General features: G+C 41.4%; 1 protein-coding gene across 1 annotated transcript in view; it reads left to right on the top strand.

The window, feature by feature from the left end:
• LOC125462785 (tyrosine-protein phosphatase non-receptor type 3-like) overlaps positions 1 to 19,444 on the top strand; it is a 220,406-nt gene that overhangs the window by 36,544 nt on the left and 164,418 nt on the right. Inside the window, exon 2 of the mRNA XM_059641119.1 lies at positions 10,581 to 10,735. Within this exon, the coding sequence (XP_059497102.1) occupies positions 10,598 to 10,735 (138 nt within the window). The 5' untranslated portion in view covers positions 10,581 to 10,597. The remainder of the gene's footprint in view (positions 1 to 10,580; positions 10,736 to 19,444) is intronic.

The following is a 19,444-nucleotide window of genomic DNA, read 5'->3' as shown; positions in this document are numbered from 1 at the left end:
GAAGTCTAAAGCCCACGTGAAATGTTGCCTTAGCTTTCTCTCCAAGGAGACCAGTCTCAACTTCTTCAATCTATCCTCATAACTGAAGCCCTTCATCTGTGGAATTGCTTCTGCAATACATTCACATTCTTCCGACAATGCGGCGTCCAGAACTATAACCAGTCCTCCAGCTGTGATCTACTGAACAACTTATACAAGTTTCAAGTACGACGCATTTACCATCTATTGCCCACTCCACCAATTTGTCTGTCATTCTAGAATTCTGCATGTCCTTGCAGTTTAGAGTTCAAGTTGTGTCAGAAATATTAATAACGCTTTTGATGAATATTTGAAATGTGGTTTTAGAACTTTTACACTGAACTGTTACTTTTGAACACTGGCCTTACGTTGGATCATCTGTGTGGTTACAAGCAATTTCAATGGTGACTATTTCTCAGTGGATGACCACCTCCCCATATTTTCAAGTGAACAGTGAAGCTTTTAGTTCCTTCAGCATACACCCTTATTCAAAGAGGCCATAACTAATCAGTGGTGAAATTCCATACTGTCTTTGCCCCATATCCTATAAAATATATTTGACCAAAAAAATTCTATGCGTTTTAGTTCCAAAATTCACAATTGTTTTAACACTGATCATTACTTTCAGAAGAGAGTTTCAAGCATACGCCACTCTGTGGAAGAAAGTATTTGCCAATTTCATGCCTGAAAGGTCTGGGCTGCAAAGTTTTTTGACTATGCCACGTAGCACTGGATTCGCTGACTAGCAGAAATAGTTTGTGTTAGTCTGCTGTAATTGGCATATAAACAGTAGAAACAGTTAAAGGAGCAGGGCCCGATCAGAGGTCAAAAAAAGGATTTTCTGCCACAGGCAGGGGTCATGTATGAAATAGTAAATGTTTATATCCCTCTATGAAAGAGGAGGATGCTGCCAAGGCAATGACGAAAGGGGAAGAAATCTTGTCGTGAGAAGAGTTCAAAATTAGTCAAGAAGAAGTCTTGAATGGACTTTGACACTTAAAGTTAACAAGGCACTGAGACTGGACGAGAGGCATCCAAGGATTTTGAAAGGAGTGAGTGTAGAAATTGAGGCACTGGCCATAACATTTTAGTATTCCCTGGACTCTAGGGAGGTTCCAGAAGGCTAGAAAATTACCAACGTTAGTGTTCAAAATAATTCGTAAAGCTATTTTAAATAATTGTAAAAACAATTACTAAAAACAATTACTCCGGATAGAATCAGTGGCCATGTCGAAAAAGATGGGTTGATTAGGGAGCCTTAGCAAAGATGAAATCATATTTTACTAAAATGTTACAGTTTTCGAAAGTTGTAACAAATGTGTAACAGTTTAAAACATGGTACAGATGAATTTCCAGAAAGCATTTGATACATTGCTTCACAGATTTGATCAAATTTGTTGGACACGGTATGAAAGGGACAGTGGCAACATGGTTATAGGATTGGTTGAATGATATAAAAAAAGAGGTTAATGGTTACTGGGTATTTTTCAGGATAGAGAAAAGTTTGTAGTGGAGTTGCACAGGGGTCAGTAGCGAGACCCTTACATTTCCTGATGTATACTCATGATCTGGGTTTTGGTGTGCAGAGGACAATTTCCAAGTTTGCAGATGTCACTAAATTTTGGAAGAATTGTCAACACTTCGGATGGTCAACACTCCAAAAGGTCATTGACAAGTTGATTGAGTGGGCGAATAGGTGGCAGATGAGGCTGAATGCAGAGAAATGGAAATGATGCACTGGTTGGAAGACCATTAAAATAATACATAACGTAGAGGGTATAATTCCAAAAGATGTGCAGGAAGACCTGGTGTATATGTGCACAGATCATTAAGTGGCAGAACAGGTGGAGACAGCAGTAAATGAAATGTAGCACTCTTGGCTTTATTAGAGACAGAGTGCAAGAACAAGGAGATGATGATGTTGTATTTGAACAAGACACTTGTTAAACCACAACTGGAGTTTTGAGTGCAGTGTGGATGCTGCACTATAGGAAATATGTGAATAGAGTGGAGGGCAGAAGTGATTTACTAGTATGGTTCAATGTGTGAGAAATTTTAGCTTTGAGGATAGATTGAAGAGGTTGAGACTGTTCTCCCTGGTGGGAATTTGAATGGAGATCAAATTGAGGTCTTAAAAATCATGAGAGTATTGGATAAAGTAGATAGGATAAAGTTGTTTCCGCTCATAAAAGAAACAAGAATGAGGGGGCATAGATTTAAAGTGACATGCAAATGAAACAGGAGTGCTGTGAGGAAAAAACACTTTCCTCAAAGATAGGATATTGAATACACTACCTGGAAATGTGTTGGAAGCAGGTTGAATTGAGGCATTCAAGAGGATTTTTTAAAGATTTGTAAGGTGTGAAGGAATATAGGGTAAAGGTTGGGGATTGGCATTATCTAATAGAACTAGTGCATACCCGATGGGCTAAATGGCCACTTCCTGCACTGTAATAATTCTGAGATTCTGTAAACTGTTATGGCTAATATCTTGAAGAAATCACCCCTTAACCTTTTATATTCCAAAAATTGGAGTCCCAGTTTATGTAATCTCCCTTTATAGCTTAACCCTTAGACTCCAGCAACCATTTTAGTAATCTACCAGGTTAGACCTGTTTATAGTATGCAGGTGTGGTCTAACTAGATCTTGACGTATTTGAACCATGACTCCTATCTCTTGTATTCTAGTTGTCTTGAATGCAACAGCTAGCATTCCATCTACCCTTTTGAATACTTATTGTTGCAAATCATATAATTTAAATGATCTGTGTATCTAGGTTGCTAAGTGTCTCGGCACTTTCACTGTTTCTAGCTTTTCACCATTTGGAAAGTAACTTATTCTGTTTTTACATCAAAGAACTACATTTGATGTAGTTTTTTCCATTTAATTAAACCCATCAGTATTTCTTTGCAATGTTATGCTTCTGTATACATTGCTTATAATACTATTTTTCTTAGTATCATTGTCAAAATTTGATATGTGGCTTTCCTGTTCTAGTATACAAGCTATTAACAAGTATAAGTAGTGGAGATCCGAATATGGATCCTTACGTGACACCACTAATCACACTATGCCAATCAGAGTACTTTCCAGTTATACCTTTCCATTCTTCCATGTAGCCAGTTGATTATTTGCATTCAACTCCATGAAGTTTAAATTTCTGTCAAAGCCAATTAAAGTATCAAATTCTTCTGGAAATTTACAAATAACGTTCATAGACATTTTCCTGTCACTTTTTAGGTCCCCTCTTCAGAACATGTAAGCAAGTTCATCAGGCATTCCCTACCCTTTGAAAATTCCTGCTGCCTCTTATCATCTGAAAGTTTTTGAGGTTATTCTGGCGCTTTATATTTAATTATAAATTTCACTTGCTTGACGAGAACAGATATTGAACTAATTTTTCTTCATTTATGTGATGTGTACACTGCCGGCTAGACCAGCATTTATTACCCATCTCTAGTTGCCCTTGAGAAGGTGCTGATGGGCTGTCTTGTTGAACTGCTAGAGTGCATTTGGTATAGGTGCCCCACAGTGTTGTTTGGGAGAGAGTTCCACAGTTTTAACCCAACAACTTTGAAGGAAGGGTGATGCATTTCTCGGTCAGAATGCTGACTAACATGGTGGGGGACTTGCAGGTGTCGGTGTTCCCATATATCTGCTGTTCTTGTACTTGTAGGTGGATAGAGGTCATAGGTTTGGAAGGGGCTGTCTAAGCAGTGTAGGTGAATTTCTGCTGTGTAGATAATCCTGTATATCTCTAAGACTGAAACAGACCCTTCAGACCAACTTGTCCATGCCAACCAGATAGCCGAAGTAAATCTAATCCCATTTTCTAGCATTTGGCCTATATTCCTCTAAATCCATCCAGATGCCTTATAAATGTTGTAATTGTACCAGCCTGCACCACTTCCTCTGGCAACTCGTTCCATACACGCAGCAGCCCCTGTGAAAAAGTTGCCCATCAGGTCCCTGTTAAATTTTTCCCCTCTGTCACCTTAAAGCTATGCTTTCCAGTTTTGGACCCCCCCACCCCACCCCACCACCAATCCTAGGGAAATGACCTTGTATATTTACCTTATCCATGCTCCTCGCAATTTTGTAAACTTGTGCAACGTCAGCTTCTGATGCTCCAGGGAAAATAATCGCAGTCTATTCAGCCTCTACCTATAGCTGAAACCTTCCAACCCTGGCAACATCCTTGTAAATCTTTTCCAAGCCCTTTCAAGTTTCACAGCATTACACTGCTGCTACTGAGTTTCACTGGGGGAGTGAATGAATGTGGATGTGATACTAATCAGGAGAGTTGTTTGTCTTGGATGGTGTAAAGCTTCTTGACTGTTAATGTTGTGCCATCCAGGCAAGTGGGAAGTATTCTATCACAATCATGATTTGTGCCTTGCAGATGCTAGACAGGCTGTGGTGAATCAGGAGACAAGTTGCCCATTGGAGGATTTCTAACCTCTGACTTGCTATATTAACAGTATGGCTAGTCCAGTTCAGTTTCTGGTCAAGGGTAACCTGTAGGATGTTGGCAGTGGGGGCTTTTATTCTTCTTCATTAATGGGACTTGGATGTCACTGGCTGGCAAGTATTTATTGTTTGCCCCCTAGTTGCTGTTGAGAAGGTGGTGGTGAACTGCCACCTTAAGCCACTGCATACTGCTGTAGGTTGACCCGCAATTCCCTTAGAGAGAGAATTCCAGGATTTTGACCCAGTGGCATTTAGAGATGGTAATGCTATTGAATGTCATAGGGTCGTGGTTAGATATTCTCATTCAAAATGATCCTGGCCTAGCCTTAAGTGCAGTGAACGTTACTTGCTGTTTGTCAGCAGATTTCTTTGCCAGTGTTTGACATGATGCATGGGATTTGGAAACATGGGAGCTGGAGTCAATGCTGAAGACTATTGGGGCAACTCTGTGTCCTGAATGTGGACAGGAGCCTGTGCTGGGTCTGTTCTACCATTTGGGACAGATCATTCCCAGGGTCGGTGGTGGTGTTATCTGGAATATTGTCTTTAGGGTATGATTATATAAAGCTGTTACTTAACCAGCCTGTGAGATAGCTGTCTTGATTGTGGGACTTGCCCCCCAGATCCTGATGAGAACTTTAACACTGTGTCCTTGGTTGACCATCCATTCATTCCCTTTTGTTTTTGAACCCTTTTAACAAACTGATGCACTCTTAAATTACTCAGTTGTATTTAGAGTCAACCAAATTACTGTGTCTGGAGTCTGGACCAGTTGGTAGTGTTGGTGAGGAAGCAGTATAATTTTCAAGGCAATGAGAGACAAAGTCTGTAGGGTTTGGGAAATAAGATTCTTTGTGCCCTCAATCTGCCGCTAACTGTTAAATTACGTAAGTTTTGGTCTCCTTCAAAACTTGATAGTCCCTGTTTTTCAGAAAATTTCTTAGCCACTTTGTTTGTTGAGTCGTTGCGCGGTATGTTGTAATTAAGTAATGATGCAACAGTGGTCTTGGTGTTGACCTATTTTTGTAATGAGAACTTTCTTGAAAAGCTAGAGTAGATTTGTCCAAGGAATCTTTTTTGTGTATCCTCTTTCTGTCTTATTACAATGAATAGTGCCAAAACTGCTTGAAATCTTATTGCTTTGTGTGTACACAACAAAAATGCATTAGCTGTGACCTCAACAGTCCACAGAAGGGCTAAGAAAAGAGCCCCTGAAAACTGTAGTAGTAAAAGTCAAAAAGTAGCTCAAGAAAATTTCAAGAAACACCCTTGGAAAGAACTATTTTTACACTTGAATAATCCTTAAGTTTAATTAACTTTGCTGACACTAATGATATTCTTTCAGTGTTCTCACCTTTTAAAACTGTAGGATGGAAACCATCTGGTCCTGGGTGTTTGCCATTTTTATTCCCATGAATTACTTCTTTGCTGTTACATTATTTACATTTTTTGGAGTCCCTGTCCTTTATTCAGTAATAGTTTCCTTGCGATGTCAAGCATACTGTCCTCTACTGTATATACTGACTAATTATTCAACATGTTTGTTATTCCTTATTTGATTGACGATCTTGCCATTATCATTTTAAGGCATTCACATTTTTTCTGTTCATCCTCTTTCCCTAATGTTTTAAAAATGTTTTGTGTTAATTTTTGATATCCCTTGCTAGTTTATTTTCATACTTCCTTTCCATAACTCAAGTTATTAGTTTTGTCACATTTTGCTGCTTTTTGTATCTTTCTCATTCACCAGGATCTATGCTTTTAGCTTTACATTTTCGTATTTTTTTAAGCTTTGTTAGACAGTTTGCTTTTCTGTACCTGCCTTGCAAAATCACCTTCCTATATCTCCAGAAATGGTTCTCTTTTTATCTCCATGGAAGCATCATCGGTAAGTCAACTTCCATATGCAATTTTTGGCTGCCAACATCATTGATTCAAGGACTGCTTGTCTGCATGATGTCAGAACTTGGATGAGTTAACTGTTTGGAACCAAGCAACTGGAAGAGGAAGCACCTATTCTATTTGGTTCCCATGTGTACCTACAAATGTTTAGCTCTAATTCCATTAACCTGCCTGGTTGAACTTGTGTGCTCATGCATTGCTTTTCACCTCTAATTGCAATCTGCTAGGATCTCTACTGTTTACCTCCAGAGCATTGGTCCAGTTCCTCATGCATTGTTATACTCTTTTGCTGCTAAAATCTTAGCTTCATTTCTGTAGATGGAATTATCTTCAAGAATGATGCTAGACTTTGGTTATTTCATTGCAGGTGTTTCTGTGGTTGTTGTTCATGTGTGTTAGCGGCTGTGAATTAGGAAGCAACTTCACTGTCAAAAACAGCATTAAGTAGCAAAATTTTGGGTATCTGCTTTGACTGTAATGTGAAATGTCTAATTAGAATTATGTGAGTGGAGTACTGGGCGGATGGGGAAATGATTACTATTTGTGCTTTCCATGATCTAGGATGTTCCAAAGCATTTTCTATTCAATAAAATATTTTCAAGTTGTCTTTGTTTTGAGGAGCTCTTGTCAAACGACAGGTAGCATTCCTGTCTCTGAACCAGAAATACCAGGTTCAAATCCCACGCCGGCAAATGATATCCAACAAAAATGTGTTGACAATGCAGTCAAACAGGTTGAATGTCAACATGAAGGTCCTTCAAGTACATGTCAATGTCAGGCACTAAGAGCAGGAACAAGTCCGAGTCAGCCAGTTGATGGAAAGGACTTGGAGCCTCTACTTCTTGATTCCAGACTATATCATGCTCTAAAAGCGTACGTTTTTTATCACTTGCTTGTATTCCTCGGGCTGTGAATGTGAATCAGACTGGGATGAAGATCCTGGGATGGATTCAGGACTTTCCTCCTTGCCTGACCTGTGGTAGGGGTGAATATTGTAATGCAGGAAACCTGATATCCAGTTTGAGCGGAGATAATGGGAACTGCAGATGCTGGAGAATCCAAGATAACAAAGTGCGGAGCTGGATGAACACAGCAGGCCAGGTAGCATCTCAGGAGCACAAAAGCTGACGTTTTGGGCCTAGACACTTCTTCAGAGAGGGGGATGGGGAGAGGGAACTGGAATAAATAGGGAGAGAGGGGGAGGCGGACCGAAGATGGTGAGAAAACAAGATAGGTAGAGAGGAGAGTGTAGGTCATTTCCTACCTACCACCTCATCCCACCTCCTTGACCTGTCCATCTTCCCTGGACTGACCTATCCCCTCCCTACCTCCTCACCTGTACTCTCCTCTCTACCTATCTTGTTTTCTCTCCATCTTCGGTCCGCCTCCCCCTCTCTCCCTATTTATTCCAGTTCCCTCTCCCCATCCCTCTCTCTGATGGGTCTAGGCCCGAAACGTCAGCTTTTGTGCTCCTGAGATGCTGCTTGGCCTGCTGTGTTCATCCAGCTCCAAACTTTCTTATCCAGTTTGAGCGAGCATGCTGTCTTTCTTTCTGTGGCCCAATGTTCCCTCTTTGTTATTCCGTTGCATTATATGGTCTCTATATTTCTAAACAAGTTTTCTCGATTTTTGTTTCGTTCGTTCACAAGATGAGGATGTTGCTGGCTAGGCCAGCATTCATTGTCCATCCCAACTGACTAGAGGACAGTTGAGAATCTACCACATTGCTGAGGGTCTGGAGTTGCAGGTAGGCCAGACCAGGTGAGAATGGCAGATTTCCTTCCCTGAAAGTCAGTAGTGAACTAGATTGTTTTTCTGACAATTGACAATGGTTTCATGGTCAAAGGATTCTTAATTCCAATACACATTCCACCATCTGCCATGGCAGATTCAAACCCAAGTCCCCAGAACATTAGTTTCTGGGCGAATAGTCTAGCAATAATACCCCTTATATACTGCAGAGTCAAGACCAACAGAATTTTTTGATGATGGAATGGATGATTTAAAAATCTTTTTAAAGATGTTGTTCCTTTTGGGATTAGGACATCGTTAGCAAGGTCAGCAATTGTTGCTTATCCCTAATTTCCTTTAAGCTAAGTGACTTAGTATGCCATTCTGAAGGACAATTAGGAATTTTAAAATTTCATCATAGAACGTGGGCATCACGAGCATGGCCAACATTTGTTGTGTATTCCTAATTGCCCTTGAAAGTGTCCTTGCGATGGTAGGAGTGAACAGCCTTTCTGAGCTGTTGCAATTCATGTAGTGTAATAAAGTCTAAAGTGGTGTTAGGAAGGTAATTTTAAGATTTCTATACAGTGACCATGAGATATGCAGATGCAATTCTAAGACAGAATAATTTGGCTTGGATAGGAATTTGCAGGTGTTCATGTTCCCATGGATCTGCTGCCCATGTCCTTCAAGGTGCTTCCAGTATTGAGTTTAGAAGGTGAAGATAAAGGAGTCTTGTTGAGTTGCTGTAGTGCATTTGTATACAATACACACATCTGTTACTGTATGCCGGTGATGGAAGGTGTAAATGATTTGAGGTCATGCTTGGTCTGCTAAACAAGCAGGCTACTCTGGCCTGGGTAGTGTTGAGCTTCTAGAACATTGTTGGAACTGCTGTCATCCAAACGAACAGTGTATTCCATTATTCTTCTAACTTATATGCCTTGTTACTCACTGCCAAATTACTAGCCTTGGATCTGCTCTTCTAGCCACCATTTGCATCATCAAGTTAAGTTTAGAGTCAGTTTAGAGTGACCATAATATTGATGGTGGGAGATTCGGCAATGATAATACCATTGAATGTCAAGCTGCTTAAATTGTCTCTTTTTGGAGAAGATCGTTACCTGGTGCATGTCTGATGCAAATGTTACTTGTCAACCAAAGCTTGCACATTACCCAGGTCATTGTGCATTTGAAATGGACTGCTTTAGTGTCTGAAGTATCTTGAATGGTGCTGAACGTTATGCACTCCTCAGCAAATATCTCCCCTTAAACAACCTTGCGTCCATCATAAGGTCGCTGAAGATTGTTGGGTTTAGGAAACTATGCTTTTTACTACCCTGCAGAGATGTCCTAGAGCTGAAGTGACTGATCTCCAGGAACTACAACCATCATCTTTTATGCTGGATATGATTCCAACCAATCAAGAGTTTCCTCCAATTCTCATTGATTCCAGTTTTTCTAAGGCTCCTTAAAGTTATACTCGGTCAAATGCTGCCTTGAGTCAAAGACTGTCACTCTCGCTACACCTCTGGAATTCAATTCTTTTGTTCATGGTTAGACCAAAGCAGTTTAGAAGTAGTGTGGCCTGGCAGATTCCAACCTGTGCATCAGTGAGCAAGCTATTACCAAGTAACTACTGTTCTATAGCACTGTTCAGGGAGCCTTCTATCACTCTGATTGAGAGTAGACTGTTGGGACAGCAATTGGCCAGATAGAATCTGTAATGCTTTTTATGGACAGAGCATACCTGGCTGGCTTTCTGTATTGCCGGTTGGATACGGGTGTTGAGTTCAACCATGTTGCTCATGTTCTAGAGTCATATGTAGGTGAGACCAGGTAAGGATGACCGATTTTCCTTCCCTAATTTGTAGATCAGATAAGTACTTAAAATAATAAGTGATATTTGATAGAGATAACTACTTAAACTAGTTTTCAACATCAGACTTTTGTTAGTTTGAATTTACATTCCATCAGCTGCCAAGATGAGAATTGTGCCCATGTTCCCGAAGCATTTGTTTAGACCCCTGGATTACTAGCCTAGTGACATTTACCATTAATGCGCTGTTACCCCAAATGATATCTGTGCCATGATTCAATGATTCTCCTTCCCAAACATTCCACCCCCACCCCCACCCCCAACCCAACCTGAAAACTACATCTTTACTTCCATAAACGCAGTATTACAAGCAGTTTGTGCGTGCGCGTGTGTCAGTTGTCATAATTTGAATTGGCTGCCCTACAATTACTAAGTATCTTCAAAAGTTAGGCAAAACTTCACTTAACAGCTGAGTGTTCATTTATACGTTCAATGTGATAGTATTATTGATTGCATAACTTCTGATGTCTATTCAGTACAAAAGAAATTATGATCTAAAGGAAGTTAATTCAGCATTGAAAACTTGATTGGAATTTTCTTCATTTGCATCCTTGGCTTTAATCTTAATTTTTTATTTAGGTGTTGGAAGGTTAGTGATGACATCACGATTTCGTGTGCTGGGTGGGAGAACAAACCATACACGTGCTTTTGAAATACCAAGAGACAAGCATCGGTCAGAGATCGTCTGTAATGTCCAGTTCCTTGATGGAAATTTGCAGAGCTTCAAAGTTAATGTAGGTTGATATGCTTTATATTTGTAACTGCCAGGTCTGTTGATTTACTTTTAGAATATTGTAACTGAGTGAAAACTTAAATGCCTCATCTTGACTAAGCCAAGTTAAATTTGTGACATCAGAGAATGACAAGCAAGCCTTTGACATATTTCATTTATATTAGTATGTAATCTAATTGATCGTGAGCATTTCTATTCTGCTGCCTCAATTCACAACACCCATTGTCATCCTAAAATTTACATGGCAATTTCATTAATTTTGGAGAAAATATACAGTGCAAATATCATATGCAGCCATCAAATTGGAATCACCTTCAGCCTTGCTACTTTACCGACACTGCCTTGTCTTGCACTTCTTTACCAAAAGATGTCATTTTCTAGGACTAGTGTTATCTTAATTCAGTTTACGTACTTGGTAATGGATTGATGTCGCAGAGTCCAATATGCAGTGCTTTATTGCTATTGTCATATGCTCAACCTCTTTATGAATTGTCTTTTTGTGGATAAAGCTATGAAGTTATGAATTATTTTTAATCATCTTGGAATGATATACCTGTAGGGCAGAAAGGATCTGACTCAGTCCTCCTCACAAAGAGGTAGCGACACTACCATTGAGTTACAAGGTCCTCGTAATAAAGCCAATGGAAACCTTTGAGCAGAATGTAGCTGGACATAAATTTTTAATGCATTTTGCATAATAAAAGTAGAGGATGTGTGCAGCCATAATTGTGCAGTGTTATTGTCTTTTCAAAGAATTCAAGAAAGCTGAGATCAGCTGGTTACTATATTCCTAACCACATTTGCCATATCGTGTTGGTAAATTGGTGTGTATGTGCTCAAGTGCAATGTTCCAGAACTGAATTAATTGCACTAGCTAGTGGCAATAGAAGATTGTGATGCAGTGCTCATGGCAAGGACTTTTGCGGCATAGTGTTGGTGTCCCTACTTCTGAGCCTGGGTTCAAGTCCCACCTGCTCCAGTGGATCTGACTTAAAAAAAAAACCATAACCTCTTCAAGTGTTGTAGAATTCTCTGAAAAGTCAGCAAACCAGGTAACCACAGCCTGAAGGAACCTTTTTGAGGGATCTTACGGGCAATGGTAGTGCCCCTTCTGAGCCAGGAAGCCCAGGTTCAAGCCCTGCCTGCTCCAAAAATGCACAGTAACGTCTCTGAATATGTTGATTTAGAAAGTATTTAATGGTAACGTTACTGGAGTAATAATCCAGAGGCTAAAACAAGTTGTAGATGTTCGGTTCCAACCATCATTGTTTGTAGCATTTAAATTCAAATTATTAGAAAAATAATCTAGAATTGAAAGCTAATCATGGTAGTAATATCCATGAAACAATCATCAATTGTCATAAAAATTTATGGAGGGATGACTCACAAGTCATGGTAACCAGTGTTGACCTTGCCAGTGATTAGCCACATCCCATGAAATAAGCAAATGTAAACAAAGTCAACCCATTTGCAAAATGTTGTGGTGTTTTGTACATACTGCTCATGATATAGCAGAACATCAGAGCCATACTAGTTAGTGCCAACAACTAAGAAATACCGCAACAATCAGTGGCACTGTGAGAGAGACCACAGAAGCAAGAGAAGGCCATTCAGTCTTTTCCTCAGTTGAATTAAATGATAGATCTATTTATCAAACAGCTCCCTCGTTTTCATTCCATAAAGAATACCTTTGAGTAACAAGCACACACATTTCTCATTCTTGAAGTTTTAATTGATTAACAAGAACAGATTCTTGCAGAGGAGAGTGCAGAATATTCACAACCATTAATGTGAAGAAGTTCCTCTCGGAATCATTCCTGGACAAAATAAAAGCTAAAATGCCTGAAATACTCCTTGGGTGAAGACTGCATTTGTGGAAAGACAGAGAAAAACACAGTTAATATTTCAGGTCAGCGAGATTCTAGAGAATATCTGAATAGTTTTGTTTTGCTCCGATTTGGATGTTGAAGTTCCAAGAGGAACAGTACCTGGATTCCCTCACCCAATTTTAATGGAAGCTTCCCTTTCAATAGCTATTGAAAAGTCCAATTGGCATGTGTCCATTTGAATCCAGCCCAATCCCCACCAACAATTTCCGTTAAGGGAGTATCCCAAGATGTGTTTGGGAGGGAAGCTGGATGGTGAAAATTTAGAGCCACTTGCAGGGCTTTTATTTCCACAGAACTGAATGCTAATGTCTTCCAACAATAAATTCCACTTAAGTCCAAAACGCCAGAGGAAGAAATGAGGACATCCAAGTATGTTCATTTATTTTGATAACACTTAACTGGCTGATTGAATTGCTTTGCCTAATTTATCAGCAGCTTTCAGTTGGGACTGTGCATACTATTTGAACTTTTAGATTCTTGTGATTACGAGGAGCTACGTATTTGTGGCACAGCTTGAGCCACACCAGCCCAGAATGAAGTGCATGCCCCTCTAGTTTGTAGTTATTTAAATCAAGATGTTCAGATATGTTATTGTGTCTGTTGTGTCCGCTGTTCCCGTTGTGGCCTCCTGTACGTCAGGGAGACAAAATGGAGGCTCGGAGACCGCTTTGTGGAGCATCTACACTCTGTTCAGGACAAACGACTGCACCTCCTAGTTGCGAACCACTTCAGCTCCCCCTCCTACTCCCTGGGTGACATGTCCATCCTGGGCCTCCTCCAGTGTCACAACAATGCCACCTGGAAATTGGAGGAACAGCACCTCCTAGTCCACCTTGGAACCCGACAACCCAATGGTTTCATTGTGGACTTTACGAGCATCAAAATGTCCCCACCCACCGACCTCATCCCAAGACCAGTTCCATGCCCACCTTGAACTGTCTGTCTTCCCACCCACCTAACCGCCCCTCCCTCCTCACTGACCAACCCCCATCACAACTCCCTGCCTACACTCACCTTTACTAGCTTCATCCTTGCCTCCTTGACCTGTCCGTTTTTTCTCCACCTTTCTGCTCCACTATCCATCTTCTATCATCGCCTCCCCCTCTCTATTTATTTCAGAGCCCCCTTCCCCTTCCCCATCTCAGAAGAGTCCACACCTGAAACGTCAGTTTTCCTGCTCCTCTGATGCTGCCTGGCCTGCTGTGTTCATCCAGCCCCATACCTTGTTATCTCAGACTCCAGCATTGGCAGTTCCTACTATCTCTGATGCTATTACACAGCTCTGGAGCAGATGGGACTTGAACCCCATGTACTGATTCAGAGGTAAAAACACTACCACTGTGCCACAAGAACCTCTTCCTTCCAGTTTGTATTATTGAACAAATAGGTGAATTGATCAATAGTGGTCTGCAGTGAAGCATGTGAGATTTATTGGATTATAAGCATGTTAGAGATTTAACTCCTTGAACCTTTGACGGCCTGAAGGCTAACATTGACCAGAACCTTAACTAAAGCAATCTCCTTATGCTCGGGCTCTTTGATACAATCTAATCCCACTTTCTCACCCTTGGTCTATAGCCCAGTAGGTTATATCACTTCAAGGGCATGACCAAGTAATTTTTAAATGTAATGAAGATTTCTGCCTCAGCCAGCCTTTTCACAAGCAGTGAGCTCCAACCCTGTTGATGCAGCCTTGATGAAAAGTTTTCTCAACAATTGCACACTCATCCCTTTGAAAAATATTTGTAATATATTCCCATTTGGTGTTGATCTGTCTCTGCTAAAGGAAATTTGGTCCTTGCTATCCATTCTATCGAAGACCCTCATAATTTTATAGTTCCATTCATCCCCTCAACTTTCTATGATTCAACAAAAATTATCTAATCTTTCCTCATACCTACATTTACAAAAATCCATTCCTAGCAACACCTTTATAAATCTCCTCTGTACTCCCTCTATTATATTCACATTCTTTGCATATTGTGGTGACCAGACACTAGCTGTTGTCAGACTTCTGTTCTATATGGTTCTAGAGTAAACCAATTTGAAAGCAAAAATCTTCAGAGCTAGAAATCTGACATAAAACAAGCACAGTTAAAGTTTCAAGTCTTTAACTTTCCATTGGTTCTTCTGCTTCAAAGTCTCAACTGTTAAGGAAAAGAATCCCACACATTTCCTTCACCCTAAACCTCACTATTATTTGTTTGTTCTCTTGCCTTATTTTTCCCTCTGACCCAACCAACAACAAAGCCATGATCCTCAGGTGCCATCTTTTGTGCTGGGCCTACCTTGTCAATGTCACATCTGGCAATGTAGCCCCTGTTGATTCCAGGTCCAGTGCTTGCTCCAGAAGAATAAGTATAGGCTCACACTCCTCCTCCCTGTGCCCACTTGAGGTCTGCACACTGGGTTTTCACTGCTGCCAATATTGTACACGCTCGGACAAGAAGTCAGTTAGTTTAAGAAAAAGAGATGAAAACAGGAAAGAAAACAAAAACAAGCTCTGACATAGGTGCCAAATGCCGCTGCCATCTTTGACTCTAAGCACCTGTACTGTGTGCAGTTCTCTGAGATAACAAGGTGTCAGGCTGGATGACCACAGCAGGCCAAGCACCATCAGAGGAGCAGGAAGGCTGACATTTCGGGCCTAGACCCTCCTTCATTTTCTGAAGAAGGGTCTAGGCCCGAAACATCAGCCTTCCTGCTCCTCTGATGCTGCTTGGCCTGCTGTGTTCATCCAGTTCGACACCTTGTTATCTCAGATTCTCCAGCATCTGCAGTTCCTGCTATCTCTGTGCACAGATCTGGTCACCCTGTTATGGGTAGGATGTTATTAAATTGGAGAGGGTTCAAAACAGATTCACCTGGATGTTGTGGGACTGGAGGGTTTGATTTATGAGGAGAGGCTGAATAGGCTAGGATTTTTTCATTGCACGATAAAAGGTTGAGGAGTGACTTTCTTGAGGTTGATAAGGGCATAGATAAGGTGAATAACAAAGGTCTTCTCCCTAGGGTCGGGGGAGTACAAAACTAGGGGACATATTTTTAAAGTGAGAGGAGAAAGAGTTAAAAGGGACCTGAGGAGGCAGATATTTTCTCTCAAAGGCTGGTTGGTATGTGGAATGAACTGCCAGAGGAAGTGGTGGTCAGAGGTGCAGTTACAACATTTAAAAGACGTTTAGACAAATGCATAAGTAGGGACGGTTAGAAGAATGTGGGCCAAATACAGGAAAATGGGACTAGTTTAGTTTGGGAAATTTGGTTGGGATTAGACAAGGTGGACCGAAGGGTCTGTTTCTGTTCTGTATGACGTGGTCGTCTTTTGTGGTAAAGGAAATTATATGTCTTATTGGATTAGTACTTCTCTAAATCCCCATCGAGTACCTTCCGATCCTTTGCATGATATCAGTCTCCATTCTATACTCTTCCCTATTTCTCATTCCTCCTATCAACAACATTTCATTCTTTTATTCTATGCAATATCCATCCTCCATTCCAGCCCTCCAATGCCATCCTGTCCTTGTTACTAATACCACACATCCCCACCCACCTCCCCTGCAGTGCCTGCATCCTCCTTTTTGTGCCCTCCAGTGCCTTTGCCATCCCTCCACCATTCCCTTCGTCTGCACTTGATACGCACCTGCCACCTGTTCTGTCTCAGCCTTCCCATTGTGGGCATAGCTCCCTTTTGACTCAAGTTGTGCTACCCACACTTTTGTAAAGACTCCAAAACTATGGGCATGCGGTAACAATGTTTGAGGACCAGCAAACGTGATAAGGGGTCAAAAACCAATAAAACCTGCATTCTCATCTGCTTATTTAACAGTAGAGTGGCATTCTAGACACCCCTTGTCTTTGCATCTTTTACTTAGTGCTTCTGAATGTCAAGAGGTGGGGTCTATCTTACAGGTGTAAAGCATCATCAATTACCTTTTGAAAATTTAACCATTATTTTTGGCAAAAATCAAACATTGATATGAAAGGAATGATTTTCATCTGCCAACCCCTCAGTTCTCACATGAAGAACAGTCTATCAGCAATGGAAAATCATAAGGATGAGTAGCAGCAGGGGAGTCAGCACATGACTGCTATCTTAGGCACTTTATGGTTTCTTATTGAAATATTCTTGTAAATGGATAACACGAAGGTAGTTTAAATTTGTAAATTGAGGTCTACAACAGGATGCTGATTGACTTTGACTTTTATTTGGGTAGAAATGAGTGTTGCACATTTTTTAGTAAAGTGCAAAGGAGGGATATGATCACTTTTTCAGTGTTTTATGGGAGCTCTGGCCAGATTCTGCAACTGTGAAAATTGATGGACCTCGTGATTAATGAAGTAATGTGTGCACACAGTGAGACACGTTTGGCATTGAAAATCCCTACCACAGTGCTACTTTAAGGACCAACTGCAAGTACTTAGGTAACAAAGTGTGGAGCTGGATGAACACAGCAGGACAAGCAGCATCTTCGGAACACAAAAGCTGACGTTTCAGGCCTAGACCCTTCATCGGAAAAAAGGCTGCTTGGCCTGCTGTATTCATCCAGCTCCACACTTTGTTGTCTCGGATTCTCCAGCATCTGCAGTTCCCATTTTCTCTGATGCAAGTACTTAGATTTCTTCTAAAAAATCAAATTTGCTGTAGTTAACTAGTTTAACATGTTACATGCCTCCTGAAAGGTGCTTGTGACAAGTTGAATAACATGGTCTCCCTCTTGAATCTGTTTGAGAGTTGCTTTCATGTTCATATCTCAAATTTATTTGGTTCTTGCTTTTTCTTTTTATTTGTTAGTATGTTGTAGTGGGAAATAAGTCAACTGAGACCTACCGTGCAAATTTGGGCTCTAGGTTGTAGAGAAAAATATGTCCTTTCGTTGATCTGCAAACAGAGACTTTACAACCTTTGGCCCAAATGTCACTGCTGGCTGTTTGGGGAGAGTCATACTTATCCTCACATTTCACTTTTTTTTCAACATTAGGCTCTTGCTCAAATAGCAACCCAGTTCTCTCTCAAAATAACTTGAGAGTCATGTTTTCACGTTTTCAAGTAGTGTGTTCCGAATTGCAGTGACTAAGTGAATGTTTTTTACCTCCAGACTAGATTTTCTCCCAATTATTTCAAATTTATGACCTGTGGTTATTAAACTGTGTGTCAGTGAGTATAATTTTTCTCTAATTACTCTTATTAAAATCTTTCTGTATCTTGAATGTCCTCCTCTATTAAGTTGAGTTACCTCTTCACCTTTTTGGTTCCAAGGATTTCAGTCTAACTCTTCCAACTTCCTAACTGAAGTGCCTCATCTCTGCTAAAATGGTTTTAAGTCTCCTATATGTTCTTTCTAAATACAATTACATCTTTCTTGAAGTGTGGTGCCCAGAATTGTACAGTGCACCAACTGGAAGTCTAACAAGTGATTTAACGAGTTGTCTCATGTATTCTTTGTTATATTCTGCTCTTCATACTAGCCCAAGTAATCCATAAGTTTTGAACCATCTAATTAACTTGCCTGCTACCTTTCATGATATTTGTATTTGGACACCAGTGTCTCTGCTCACTTATGCTTTTTAAAATATTGTTATTTATAATGTACTGTATTTCCTCATTAGTCTACACCAAGTGGGTTTATTGATGACTGTATCAGCGCCGCCTCTTGCTCCCCAGAGGAGCTCAAACAGTTCATCCACTTCACCAACACCTTCCACCCCAACCTTCAGTTCACCTGGGCCATCTCGAGCACATCCCTCACCTTCCTGGACCTCTCAGGCAACCAGCTTGTAACTGATGTCCATTTCAAGCCCACCGACTCCCACAGAAAACTACCTAGAATACACCTCCTCCCACCCACCCTCCTGCAAAAATTCCATCCCCTATTCCCAATTCCTCCGCCTCCGCCGCATCTGCTCCACGATAAGACATTCCACTGCCGCACATCCCAGATGTCCAAGTTCTTTAAGGACCGCAACTTTCCCCCCACAGTGATCGAGAACGCCCTTGACCGCGTCTCCCGTATTTCCCGCAACACATCCCTCACACCCCGCCCCCGCCACAACCGCCCTAAGAGGATCCCCCTCGTTCTCACACACCACCCCACCAACCTCCGGATAAAACGCATCATCCTCCGACACTTCCGCCATTTACAATCCGACCCCACCACCCAAGACATTTTTCCATCCCCTCCCCTGTCTGCTTTCCGGAGAGACCACTCTCTCCGTGACTCCCTTGTTCGCTCCACACTGCCCTCCAACCCCACCACACCCGGCACCTTCCCCTGCAACCGCAGGAAATGCTACACTTGTCCCCACACCTCCTCCCTCACCCCTATCCCAGGCCCCAAGATGACATTCCACATTAAGCAGAGGTTCACCTGCACATCTGCCAATGTGGTATACTGCATCCACTGTACCCGGTGCGGCTTCCTCTACATTGGGGAAACCAAGCGGAGGCTTGGGACCGCTTTGCAGAACAACTCTGCTCAGTTCGCAACAAACAACTGCACCTCCCAGTCGCAAACCATTTCCACTCCCCCTCCCATTCTCTAGATGACATGTCCATCATGGGCCTCCTGCACTGCCACAATGATGCCACCCGAAGGTTGCAGGAACAGCAACTCATATTCCGCCTGGGAACCCTGCAGCCATATGGTATCAATGTGGACTTCACCAGTTTCAAAATCTCCCCTTCTCCTACTGCATCCCTAAACCAGCCTAGTTCGCCCCCTCCCCCCACTGCACCACACAACCAGCCCAGCTCTTCCCCCCCACCCACTGCATCCCAAAACCAGTCCAACCTGCCTCTGCCTCCCTAACCGGTTCTTCCTCTC

Source organism: Stegostoma tigrinum, chromosome 2 (assembly GCF_030684315.1).
Source record: "Stegostoma tigrinum isolate sSteTig4 chromosome 2, sSteTig4.hap1, whole genome shotgun sequence".
NCBI classification, from domain to species: Eukaryota; Metazoa; Chordata; class Chondrichthyes; order Orectolobiformes; family Stegostomatidae; genus Stegostoma; species Stegostoma tigrinum.
The sequence above is the reverse complement of the archived record's forward strand: the minus strand, read 5'-3'. Positions and strand labels throughout refer to the sequence as shown.